This window comes from Streptopelia decaocto (genome assembly GCF_964273445.1).
Source record: "Streptopelia decaocto genome assembly, chromosome: 2".
Lineage (NCBI taxonomy): Eukaryota > Metazoa > Chordata > Aves > Columbiformes > Columbidae > Streptopelia > Streptopelia decaocto.
The window spans coordinates 87,936,825-87,950,357 of record NC_138655.1 but is presented as its reverse complement, the minus strand read 5'-3'; the positions used below and the strand labels follow the sequence as shown (position 1 = coordinate 87,950,357).

The 13,533-nt window shown below is 43.3% G+C and overlaps 1 protein-coding gene and 1 long non-coding RNA gene across 2 annotated transcripts in view; both read right to left on the bottom strand.

Annotated features, from left to right (window-relative positions):
* Positions 1 to 12,287, bottom strand: part of GMDS (GDP-mannose 4,6-dehydratase) — a 416,345-nt gene extending 404,058 nt beyond the window's left edge. The window contains exon 1 of the mRNA XM_082044403.1: positions 11,894 to 12,287. Coding sequence (XP_081900529.1) covers positions 11,894 to 11,995 — 102 coding nt within the window. The 5' untranslated portion in view covers positions 11,996 to 12,287. The remainder of the gene's footprint in view (positions 1 to 11,893) is intronic.
* On the bottom strand, positions 4,845 to 10,917 carry LOC309435741. Its single transcript, XR_014183225.1, has 7 exons — positions 10,897 to 10,917; positions 10,341 to 10,425; positions 9,838 to 9,931; positions 8,193 to 8,267; positions 6,455 to 6,505; positions 5,777 to 5,970; positions 4,845 to 5,284 (listed from the first exon to the last, which is right to left on the bottom strand). It is a non-coding gene; the product is annotated as an uncharacterized lncRNA (long non-coding RNA).
* Positions 12,288 to 13,533: the final 1,246 nt, after the last annotated feature.

Below are 13,533 nucleotides of genomic sequence, written 5' to 3'. Positions count from 1 at the left end.
TAAAAAAAAAAAAAAAAAAAACAAACATCAAAACCACCCCCACTGAAACTCAAGAACTACTCAGGATCAAACTGGTGAACACCGAATTACTCACAAGATTTTAGACCTTCATTAGGAGTGTGGGCTTGTACTTCCTTCAAAATAATCTCTTTTTAATTGATTTTTGGCCACCCTTTCCCTTTTCCTACCATCCATGGCTATAAACTGGCCCCATCCTGTCATTCAACACACAAGCCATACAGTAGGTGCCAACATTTGTAAGTAATTATAGGGAAGTTTTACGAGGGGATCATGAATATCTTAAGTTTACACTGAAATGCCACAGTTTCAGTGAACCAATAGACAAAAATACCTGAACTCTCTGGAGAGTTTCAGAAGTAAACCCATCACAATTTTGGCTGGAAGCACAGTTTAACACCAAAGTCACAGTACACACATGATATAGAGCCATGTAAGACATCACTGAGGCCAAGCAAAGCAGAAATCAAACACAGCAACTGGTCCCTCAAACAGAAAGACCAGAGGGTTGGGGATTGAGACAGAGGTGACAAGGCCACTGCAGTGGTGCTTGGAGGGTGCTCAGCAGGCAGGTAGTGATATGGAAGCACCATTCCTCTTCAGATCAGCTCCAAAGCAGCAGTCTCACAGTAGCAAGACCTGTAAAAGCACTCAGTCTTTTTAACTGCAGATACATGTATTTACCATACAATAAGCTCTTCTTACTAGGAAGAAGAAACAACACCAGTAATCAAATCCTGTCACCTTTGCTTATCCTAGAGTGCTCCAGATAAATGTTTCCTCATTGCAAGATGAAGTGCTACTCAGGCCAACACAACCATAACCATCAGACAGCCACCCTAAGGACCTTTCACAGTCAGCAGAGCAGACATCTGTATAGCCGTGCGATTCATAACACCAGTCTTCTTATCCTAAGGCAGGCACGTACAGTTTTTCAAGTCGGCCTGCAATTTCTTCATCAGGGAGAGGGTTCTCACTCACTTAGACAGCTGCCTAGCCAACCTCCCAGGTGTAGACACAGTTAAGCAAGAAGGTTCCCACCTGAGATAACGGAAGGCATCAACAGTAACATGGGCTCACATAAAGGAAGTGAAAGGACTTAATTAATTAGTGAAAGTTCACCATCACATTTTGAAATCATAGCAAGTATTTGCAAGAGAAACTCAACCTACTCAGTGTCAAGAGTAAGCTGTGTCCATCACTGTAAGTACTAACTACAACATTAAATTATGGGGAAGTTGTAAAATTCAAATGCATGTGCACTCTCTCATATTTCCTGCTTTGCATACCTTCACATTGACTAAGAACATGTACCAGCAGAAACTTAAACCATTACTTTACAGTTCATTCAGTTTATCAAAATCAATACAGCATTATTACCTAGGGAACGTTAGTAGGCAAATTGAGCAGAGCCACAGCCTTTAAGACAAGTCTGTGCTATACTTCCCTTCAATCAAACAAGAAAATAGATAGATGTGAGATCCTAGCATATGACTGAAACTTGCAGCTTGTGTGTGACAGAGCTAAATTGTACTGTAAAAAAGAATTAGCAGTCAGTGTTTCCACATCCAAGTTATGTTCCCATTTGAAGCAAGTCCGATCTCTCATTCTGGTTAAACAAGAAAAGCAACAGATAATGTAAATTCTATCTACACTTCACAAATAAAAAAATTGCAGCATAATAATGCATTACCACAAAGGTGTTTTTCATAACACAACTAAATAACGATGCACAATAACTGCAGGAGTATGAAAGTACAAGGAAACTACCAACTGTTAGGAACAGAAATGCAAGAAGTATCATTTTGGGCAGCATTAGGACTCCTGTTTTCTTCTTAAATAATGAAGAACTCAAACTAGCAAAAAAATTTTCTAATTGTATAATGCAAAAAAGGACTGAAACAGTTGCACTATATATTCAACTAGAAAGAGCTGTAATAAGAATATAAGAACATTTAACACAAATCAGGTGACCTTCAAAATTTTAAGAAATCAAATACATGAAGCAAAAACACACAGTTACATATTTTCAGTCTCAGATCAGTTGAGAGTACAACTATTTCCCTAAAACAGGCTGGCAAGGGCATAAATTGAAGTTTAATTATTAGTCTATATGACTTCGTTGCTTTCACATCTTCAAGAATAATTCTCCAACTTCGTTTCACTTTCAAAAATAAAAGGATGTATGCAATTGAGCCTGCAGACCTACAACCACAGAGTCCCTGCTGCTGTTCCAAGGCCAGAGAGATTCTGAAAAGGCTCTTGCCCTGCCCAGCATCACTGCAAGCATTTTGGGGGAGGAACCCACAACTTGTAAACAACGATTCTATAAAGTTCTGCCAGTACAGACCAGGCTTGGGCTTCAGGAAAGCACCGCTTGACCAGTAACAGCGAATTCAGCACCAGGAATGCTGCTTTTGAGTTTTGTCTTAAGCATTCTCATGAAACACACACACCTCACAAAGCCACTGGCATGGACAAACCACCTAAAGCATGAAAGAATACAATATTTTGTATGCAGGTCTGAAAACCTCTATCGCTTTTATACTATAGATCTTGTAGGATTTTAATGGCATTTTAATTTCAGAGGCAAACAGCATGCTAACTTTGGCAGGGATACACTGACAGACTACTACTGTGTAATCATGGGAAAAGTTACACTGACAAGGAAACCACAATTATTTAGTTGTATGAAGTCCAGAAAGCGTAGCCAGAAATTTCAGCATTTCAAAACCAAACCTGCTCCATAGTAATGCTTATGCTGGTAGAGAACGATATTGGTGCTAAAGGCGACAAGAACGCCAACCAGCAGCCAAAGATAGAGTGGTTGTTCTTTATCTTTCTAAAAGAGAAATCACAATCAGGAGGAAGCTAGGGGTGGTCACCTCCAGTACCACTGGAGAAGCCAGACATTGCTAATGCATCTAAAGAGATCCTGGATGCATGAAAAAAACGTTAGGAGAAAAAAAAAAGCAAGCAAGCAAAACCATCATCCATGACAGCATGTCTGCAGTTTGACAAGCAGCAGCCTAAACAGTCAGGTGTTGTATCCCAGTTCCCAAACAGTACCAACAGAAGTGTAGTTAGAGACTACACTAGCAGCCAGAATGGGTTGCAGCATATCAAACTAGAAGCATGAAAATCAGAAACAAAGTATGCACAGAAGCAGTCAGGAGTATTTCCTGCCTGACTTCAGATTTTGTTTTTCCTTCTAAACATATATGACATTCTACATGCCTTGGAAAAAGCTTATTTCCATTCATAAAATGGTAAATATGTTCAAGCTACTTCTGGCATGGGTTCAGACATAATAGGATACTAATAAGAGAATTTTCTACTCTTTTCAAGTTGCTACATGATGGGGCAGGATTGATTTAAGGCTTCCATTGCAGTGCGGTGACATCCTACGTCTAAGTTCCTATGAATACATAAGACCAGTTACAGTAGATCTGACAGCATACCTTAGCCACAAGCTTCAGCACTATCCTTGAAGGCAGAGCTTTAGAGATTTGTATGCAATATAGATAAAGAATATTATCTCCTCAGAGGCCTAGAAGAATGGAAAAAGCCAAGAGGCACATATTTAATAGCTATGCAGGTGTCAGATATGCAGAGACAAAGTAAATTCTTGTTACAGGAAAAGCACTCAACTAAACATTCAGCATGGCATTTTTTTTCCTTCTGCATTAAATGTCACCACAGGCTGTAGGAATTCTCCTTTGAGGAGAATTCTGAAGCAGTAATAAATGGGTCAAACAACAACTAAAGCAAAGCCCTACAGAAATCTTTCATAAAATTTAACTGTATCTTACTATATTTGATAGTCAGATTTTTTTCCAGAGGAATATTTTCTTCCTGCTAATTCAAAGGTGTTCAAACACAGAGAATGCAGCACAAGCTAGTGGCATCTCACATGTAAGGCAAGTACAATTTTGTGGCTGACATACCTGTTGGATCACTGTACTTAACTGAACTTCACTACAAATGTGTTGTGGTATTGTCAGCTTCTAACTGACCGATTTGATGGCACAACTGAAGCTGTGCCATTATTCAATGCAATAGAGTTGTCTCAGTGCACAGTATCAAATGCTGTTCAGTGTTACTTACTGCTGAACTAACTGCAACTAGATCATAAAATCAACAGATATTTCCTTAATTTGCTTGCTGTCAGATGAGATTCAAGTTACAAAACAAAATTCATGTCTCCCACATTAAAAAACAAAAAAACAAACAACACTTTAAAGGGAAATACACCTTTAACAGGAAATACACCTGAAGAAGGAAGCCTGCCTTAGGTATACTACTTTGTATGTATTTGTGAATACATGAAAAGAAAAATTGTTGCAATATTTACAAGGCATATGAGGAAGTTCAGTTGCTTAATGACACATATAACAAGCAGAGGTGATAACAGATAAGCTAGTTTACATCAACTTGTTTGGCAGGCTTTACAAAAGCTTCATTATACATTTAGATTGTAAAGCCTGTGCACACCCTAGAAATATAACAAGCTAAATAGACTTTCCAGTAACAGTTAGAGGAATCTGGAGAGAATTCCACTCTTCCACCCCACCTCCTATAGCTTTGCCTAACTTAAAGTTTTGGACATAACTACATCCCCCGGTTCATATACATATGACCCAAAGGAACTTCTTAGCTAAGGTTCAGGAAAAAACAAACAAACAAAAAAACCCAGTGAATTCATATGAAAGAAGCAAGGAGTGACAAGTATATTAAGAAAAAAATATTTTATTTTGCTCATTTAGCTAAAAAAGAAAAGTAGCAAGAGATTTAGAATACGAGAGCACACACTGGCGAGAGGGGAAATTATACATCTACCATGCTGCTTTTGTGTCATTGTTCACCTAGTGCTTCAAGGAAACCATACTTTTCAAAATAAGCCTGAGTTGTGCTAAGTCTGAAGAAGCTGGGATAAGTTGCTAGAAATTGTCAAAGTCCTTCCTGCCTCCCAGACTAAATGAAAGCATAGGTAAGCGCAAAGAAAATCAGTCTCAGTACCCTTCAGAGAAATAAGGTGTGAGCAACAGAAAGCACCACTAGGATGAATACCAATATCACAACTGCACTGAAAAAACCTTTTATTCAGCTTCCTTGCATTACAGCAATCAGAGTGGTAAGCTTTGATGTGTTCTTCACACAGGTCATCAGCAGGTTTAAGTACTCCATTTTCCTTGTCCTTCTGCATAGCTATCTATTTTCTAAGAAGCTCACTTGCTGGTGTGGAAAGCTCAACAGCCAAAAGAACCTGAAAGAGACAATCAGAGGACAAAAAAAAAAAAAAAAAAAAAGAGCAAAACTTACTGGGAGAGGATGAAGTCACAAGAAAAAGCTTTTCATAGGAGCTTTCTCTTCAGTTTGGATTTGCTGTAGGTACATAGAGAAGAGGATGCTTCAACTCTTTAAAAACTTAGGAAACAGAAATACAGGTTCTGTCTACACTGACAGTCACCAATTTAGAAAAAAAAAAAGCACACCACAAAGACTATGCAAGTAGCATGCTGCTGGCAATAGGATGCTCTTCTCTCCTTGTCAGCCAGGGTAGCTACAGCAATAGCCCCCCACAGCATCAGAAATTTTCATGATAAATGTTGCGTGGAGGAAATCAAACTGAGCACCATGCTTCTATCTGTTTCATATCTTAGCACCATTAACATGAACTTCATTGTTTTATGTTTCCCAGAACACTGTCAGTATTTTATTGACTTTCGCAGCAAGTACACATCACAGAATACAGTACCTTATGACCCACTTGATCTTTACACTGTTTTTTGATCCACATCCTGTACATATCCTGTTCAAATATAAGGAACCAGATTGCCTGCACTGGTCCTTGAGTTAATACCTGCCAGCTGAGCGAGGCTACCAGAACTTCCTTCTCTAGTGAGCAGCTAGAGAATAGACTTCACTGGCAGTCAGAAACACTGAGCAAAGCTGTGCAAAGACAAAAAAAAGGGAAGTTAATACACCAAGGCACATATTAATTAATTGTGCATCAGCCATACTATTTACCATTAATGTCTCCTAGCTCACTTATGCTTGAATACCACCACTAACTGCGCTACTCTGGCAATAAAGACATTGGAATACAGCTGGGTTCCTCCAGGCAGGAACAGAGAGTAGGCAATATCCTGGACTCCCAGTTCTTGGAGAAGACAACAGCCCTGCCAGTCTGCACATATCATTGTATACTATGAAATACAGATGAAAGAGTAAAGCATTAGACCATGTACTTACAGATTTCTTTGGTAAGAGGTCAATACACTAGCTAAATAAGACTATCTGGTAACCCTCCTCCCATCAAAGCTGGACTCAAGACCACCAAAATTCAGGCATCTTTATGAAAGTAGGACCTCTTTTCAGAAAATATTCTAGTCACCCATTTCAGTATTTGTTATACTACTTTTCAGTAAAATACCTTTTTCTCAAGAGTTTTGGATGAAACTTGATGGCAACACTTATTTATAACCTGTAAATGGAAAGACCTGGAATTATATTTTAGGGAAGCTTGGGTTTCATGCCACAGCGACTATTCATTTGCTGCAGAGTTTTCAACAAGCTGTTTATGCCATCTTGTCACAAATTGCAGGTGTTCAACTTCTGATACTGTGGAGGACTCACAGAATCATACAAGTTTATGATGGAAGGGGCCTCTGTGGATCACCCAGTCCAAGATACCTGCTCAAGCCAGCGTCAGCTAGAGCACGATGCTCAGTGCCATGTCCAGTTTGGTTTTGAATACCTTCAGGGACAGACACTCCACAACTTCTCCGGCCAGGCTGTTCCAGTGCTTGACCACCCTCATCGTTTAAAACATAACCACCCAAACAAACAAACCCACCACACAACAACCAACACACACCCTCTCAAGTTTAAACGAAGTTTCTTGTATTTCAATTTGTGCCCAAATTAGCGTCCCTAATTAGTTCCTAGAACTAGTATGCAGGAACATTACTGTTCCTAATTAGTCCTCTGCATCCTCAAACTGAGATAAGGATGTTCAATGCATCTGAATTTCTCACTCAATACAACTCTTCTTTATTCACAGACAGCAATTAAAATAGAGTACCTGGTTTCAACCAATATTTGTTTAAAGGAAGAGGCAGCAATACTAATATTTAGCTTTAGCCAGAAACCAAGACAATATTTGTTTTAATGGAAAGGCAGCAATGCTGTTAGTTTAGCCAGTTTCAGCAAAAACTATCCTCCTATTCCTATGCAGAAAAGCAATCCTTTGGATTTTATCCTTCACCCGGCAAATTGATGTCCTCTCTCTGGTACAACAGGCTACAAATGTTTCTCTACATCTGCCTTCCAGGTATACACGCACCCCTCAATTACAAAGGTTCCCACATCAACACTTGGTCACAATACTTGGAAACAGTTAAACAATTTTTTAGAAAAGATTCTCTTTCAACTCTTCTCCAAGAAACAAAGTTCTTTTAGCCACAGAGTATCAGATAGTTTTATAGTCACACTCCATACCAGCTATTTGGGTTTTTTTTGGTTTTTTTTTTTTTGTGTTTGTTTTTTTTTTTTTTTTTAATGTTAAGCAATGAGTCATGTTCTCGTTACTGCTAGTTTGCCCCACAGTGTCTGTCTTGCCTGGTTTCATTCTCAACAGTAAATCTTGTTTTCTCAGTATCTTTCACCCCCCTTCTCAAGACTGTTAAGTCTTTCTCAAACTATATAACCTATAACACCTGCATAAAACTTACACTACACACGTGTAGGGGTCTGGTGGGTTACAGGAATAGCAAAGGCTATAAGCAACTGATTGAACTTCCAATACAAGGAACACAGAGGCAGGCCTCATATTCTACCTACATCAAAAAGAATGTTCTTGCATTTCTGCACGCACACTCACTTGTCATCATTATTTAAATGACCTTTGGGTTTGGTTGAATTTCTGAGGCTGCTACCTTAAGTTTTCCCAAATAGCAGTTGAATTTGACAGAACGGCAGGCAAGAAAGCAGAAGCTGGTGCTTGTATTGCTGCAGCAAGAGCTCTCACTAGGCAGAAACACAACTGCTTTCCTCATCTACAGTTCGCAATAGCCTCTGGCCACGTATTGACACGAGTTCTAGTGCATCCTTTAATTTAAAACAGAGCTTTATAAGAGCTTGTTGAATGATCTTGGTCTACAAACTCTTACCTTGCTGTTTCTCCAAGTAAAGCAGGACAGCACCAGACACAAAACAAACATTATTCACTGCTGATAATTCAGTGACTGAGGGGGGAAAAGTAGAAACATCAACATATAACCTCGTAGTTAGCGTACTTCTTGGTATTTCTCCAAGAAGTCAAGCACGTAAATACTCTTACAGGCATCTGCATACAAAAAGACAATCAGACTGACTGAAGTGTAAATAGACTTTCAAATGGAATTTTAACTGACATTTAGTCACAATGCCTAGAAAACAATGCTGTCAAAGCACTGCTTTAGTATCTCCCCCAAATAAGAGACAAGACATATCTATATAGCTAAAAATAAATTTGTTAGTTCTACAAGTATCTGATTCAAAATTCCCCTTTTTACAGGGTAATTCTTCAAGGTAAAGTTTGAAATGTCCAGAACATCTGTTTTGCATTGTCAAAACACTCTCCCAGTAAGAGTCATGTTCTGGTTTTGTAAAAAAGATATTTTCATTTTAACATACAAAACAGACCTGTTTAGTTTGAAATACTTTTCCTTAAATGAAGAAAAAAAGTGCTATGCATCACTCACAAATACCCTACCAGCAGACCAATACCTACATGATACTTCAGAAATGTTTTATCCACCCAACCACATCAATTGCCTCGCTCTGGAACTCACTTCAGCAAAACAGTGAAGTGTGGTTCATCCCACTGCTGTGGTGTGAGAAGGGAGATACGGGAAACCTCAGTACTGCAAACAGAACATACAAACACCACTGGCTACATGCTTGGAGTCTCTTATCAGTAATGCAAGTGGTAGAACAACATTGATTTCCCTCTAACCTCACACGTAAATGCAGAATTTGTAGAGTTTCATTCACCTGCTTTGATTTCATAGAAAATAAGGTCCAGCACTTGCAGCCAGAATGTCACCTAAGCCATGATCATACAATTACAGAACTGGTTTTCCTTTGTGGCTTCAACAGGCGCATTGCAAACTCCTGTTATTTGGCCAAAGGTCACAAAACCACCTTCCTATCAGTAACACATCCACCTGCACAGTAACTACTTGGGAAAGAAGAAGTCTGAGCTCTAGCTTTCACTTCCTCATACGTGTACATTTTACATATGGTAATTAAATTTAAAGACACATAGCAATAGGACTTTCACTCAGGAGGTGGGACATGCGAGTCTGCCTGTTCTCAGGTAAGAAACAGAATCCAGGTCTCCTATTTCTGGATGAGGCCTTTCCAAATAAAATGAAAGCTATTATATTGAAATAAAGTAAGGGAGTGAAAGAGGGGCAAGGAACAAGTACTATGGTGACACTAAGTTCATCTAAGAAAAGTGGGATGAGTACTCCTAGTGGCAGATCTCAAAATGATGGAGGACTACAGGATACCAAAAGAGGCCACCCTCAACATAAAACTTTCATCCTAAATCAAGAGTTTGTACATTCTTGTCACTAAGGCACCCAGCCTCACTGCCTTTCAGGTATCCCAGGTCTTCACTAGTTCTGGTTCTCCACATGTTCCAACACTAATGCCTGGCAAAGGCTAAATTAAGACAGAATAGCTTCTTTGAAAACAGAGAAAAATAACATAGAGAACATAATACTGACAGAATCATGGTGGTGTAGTTACAGGCCTCTAACTTACTACCTCTGATGAAGAGAAACGTGCTTCTGTCAACAAACTGGAAGACTGTTCACACAGCACCAAAGTAGTCCTTGGGAAAGCTCTGACTGTGCTCTTGCTACAAATAAACATCAAGCAGAAATGTTAGTATACACAGATTATTAGATTTTCCTCTTCTCAGACATAGTTATATGTCCTTGTCAAACAGCCACTCAGAAGGGTTTCCTTAACACACTATTGGCAGACTGTTGCTAACCCATCAGAAGTGAGGGCACCAAAGAGTCTTGTAAGAACACACAAGGACATAAAAAGGTAAAACATAAGCAGCAGGTGAGCATTCAAAGCATAATCCAGGTTCTCTTGGATAACGGATGAAAGCTGCTATAATACTATATTGTCTCTGGATTTACTCTCTCACAAAAGCTCTCACAAAAGGTCAGGCAGCTCTTCTACTAAAAACAAAACAAAACAACAAAACACACACAAAACAAACGTTGACTAACATTATCTTGGGGGAAAAGAACAACCTGTTTGTTTCAACATGTACTTTTCCACAGTCCTCATGGATTTTTAAACAATCCACACCAGCACCTCACAAGTGGATCTGAAAGCCTATCAGGACAAGTCACAGTTGAAAGGGATGAAGTTCTTCCACGTATGAAGATGCCACTGATTAAATGCAAGCCATAAAGGAAAAAAGCTGTTCGACTGAGATTCTAAGCATGAATGCTTACTGTGCAATTTTACCTACTTAAGAGGTTATACCAGTCACAGAAAATACAAACTCCAAGCAAAAGTCATTCAGCACCTTCCAACATGTAGGCAATGCAGGAGCAGAGCAGTCTTTTTCCAAGTAGTGGGCAACATCTACACTGCAAAGTAAAATGTTCCTGAAATACAAGTAAGTATGTGCATGGCAGCTTTCATTCAGCACCTGCTCACCAGCAAAGACACAACAATGCAGACCTCTGCATGGACAAACAATCCAGCCAAATATTCAGACTACCTGTTGAGACCATAGCAGCAAAAGCTACAAACTGCATACATCAGCACTGCTGCAGGTCTCACCAGGTTAAAACTCACCACTGGCACATCCTTTTTCACAGTACAGAAGTTGTTCCAAGGGAAACTGTGAATTTTCTTTCCATGAAACCTTTCTCCTGCACCTTCTGATCAAAGCATCAGGACTCTGAGAGCATCATTATCCCTACAAGCAACATAGCCAAAAAATATGAGGCTGCAATGAACGCACATGAATACAAAACAAGTGGCTTGGGGAGATGCTTTTCTTAACCATTCAGATTGGGGTATAAAGCAGGTACTGACTGTAAATGTGTGGCTGCCCAGTATGCCAAGGAGACAGGTGACAAAGAACTCCTCTGAGTGACAAGCCTGCTCAGACAAAACCCAACTGCAGGTTGCCTCACACCTGCAGTGGTACCACTGCATTACTGCCTTCATCACTTCAGACCATCAGGATGAAAAGTCCCAACACTGGCTCGTTGTTCTGTTTTTTACAGGCATGGTTCCTTTTTCATTGATGCTCACGTCACACCTCATCTCAGTACAGGTTACAATGACTTCTTAGGAATTCCTGGTAAGAGTTACTACAAAAGAGTCCAAAGCTGTGAAGAAAGAGCGATGCACCCCCCTCCTACACATACACCTCTAACCCCCAGCCCTACCCACGCGTGGGGGAGGCCAAAGAAGCCTTTTACCTCGGGAGGGTCTGTCCGCCCCTGAACAAGCCAGGGGCTGTCAGACGGAGCCGCCCCACACCGCGCAGCCGGCAGCACGGACCACAAGGGGACGCGGGCAGCCGCCCCGCTACAAGGTGCTTCAGAGGCTGGAAACGTACCGGAGGGGATGTGGCACCGGTGGCCCGGGAGGGGTCGCCGCTGCCGGCGAACGCGCCCGGCAGCCCCACGCCAAGCCCTCCGCCGCCACTGCTCCCACGCACGCCCTCGGTCACGGCTGCCCACGGGTGCCACACGGCGGGTGTCCGCCTCCTCCGGGAGCCCCACGACACGCGGCTCCCCACGCGTGGAAAACCTAGGACGGAGGGGAGCCCCACCCGTACCTGCCCGGTGATGCCGGTGATGAGAGCCACCTTCCTGCCGTCCATCCCGTCGCCGCCGTCTCCCGCTGCAGCGGCGCAGGCACACGCCCCCTCTTGTGCCATCCTGCCGGCGGCGGGCGCGGCCCAGGTGCGGAAACAGCCCGAAGTGGAGGCGCGGCCGCCGGGGGCAGGCGCACGGCGCTGGGGGCGGGCACAGAGGGGAGCACGCCTGCCGCCCCGAGCGCTACCTCTGTTGCTTCGGCTGCGGCGGCATTTCCGCGCTAGCTGCCCGAGGGCGCTCCCGCCCCGCCCCGCGGCGGCCACAGGTGCAGTCCCGCCGCTGCTGCCACCGCCGCCACCGGCCCAGCCACGCGCAGGCGCACATGCGCCAAGGAGCCCCGGTTCGCGCTCCGCTTCAGGCAGCCCTCCCCTCGCCTCGCCCCGCCCTCCTCGGCTCCGCAGCCAATCAGAAGCCCCGGCACTACCTTAAAGGTACAGGCGACGCGGCTCTCCGCTTGGAAGCGCCGGCGCGCCGGGGCCGAAGGCGGGTGTGGTGATTGGCTGAGGGCGGGTAGCGGCGGGGCGTGGCCTGCGCGGAGGATGCCGCCGCCGCGGAGCAGGGGAGATGCCGACTTCCTAACCGCGTGTCGGGGAGGAGGATGCGGCAGCGGCGGCGCCACGCGAGAAGAGCAGAGCGGACCACGGGCCCTCCCCTCCCCGGGCGGCGCGGAGGGCTCAGCGCCCCCTGTGGCGTGGAGGAGTGGGTGGCGGCGCTGGAAGCACCGAGTAGCGGGAATTAACGTGCCGGCGGCTGGTGGGGACCCTGGGCCCCCGTAGCCCCTGTGCCCATCGCTGCCCTGCCGGCTGTCCAAGACATCAGAAAGCAAACCCGGGAGTGCCGCAGCTGCGGGTGCAGCTCCGGGTCAAAACGCACTGCCTGTGAGGCACGGGAACCTCCAGCTATGAGGGAGACAAAACTGCGCCAAGCTGGTCCTCCTGAGCTTCCCTACTTGTGGAAAGGCTTGTTGGTAAATGACCCAAAGGCTTCTGGAAAAGGGATTTATAACAAATATCTAATCTTCGGGTGAAGCACTGGATCAGCACCCTCTGTTACTGAGACAGCATGTCACTCTATCATGGAATCATAGAATGGTTTGGGTTGGACGGGACCTTCAAAGGTCATCAGTCCAATCCCCCTACAATAAGCAGAGACATCTCCAACTAGATCAGGTTGCTCAGAGCCCCGTCCAGCCTGGCCTGGAATGTCTCCAGGGATGGGGCATCTACCACCTCTCTGGGGAACCTGGGCCAGTGCTTTACCACTCTCATTGTAAAAAAAATTGCTTCCTCATGTCTAGCCTGAATCTCCCCTTTTTTAGTTTAAAACCATCACCCTCTGTCCTATCGCAACAGGACCTGCTGAAATGGGTGCCCCCATCTTTCTTATAGGCCCCTTTCAAGTACTGAAAGGCCACAATTTGCAAGGAAGGAGGGTCCTGCCCACATTTTACTGTTAGTCCCTGAAGGCCTTCACACTGGAGTTTCCTCATTGTGTGCTTGGATGGTGGGACCTCAGCACAGGCAGATAATTGTATGACTATAATTTTACTGTTATTATGGCTTATCATGGCATGTGGTCAAACATTACCTGGTGTCATTAA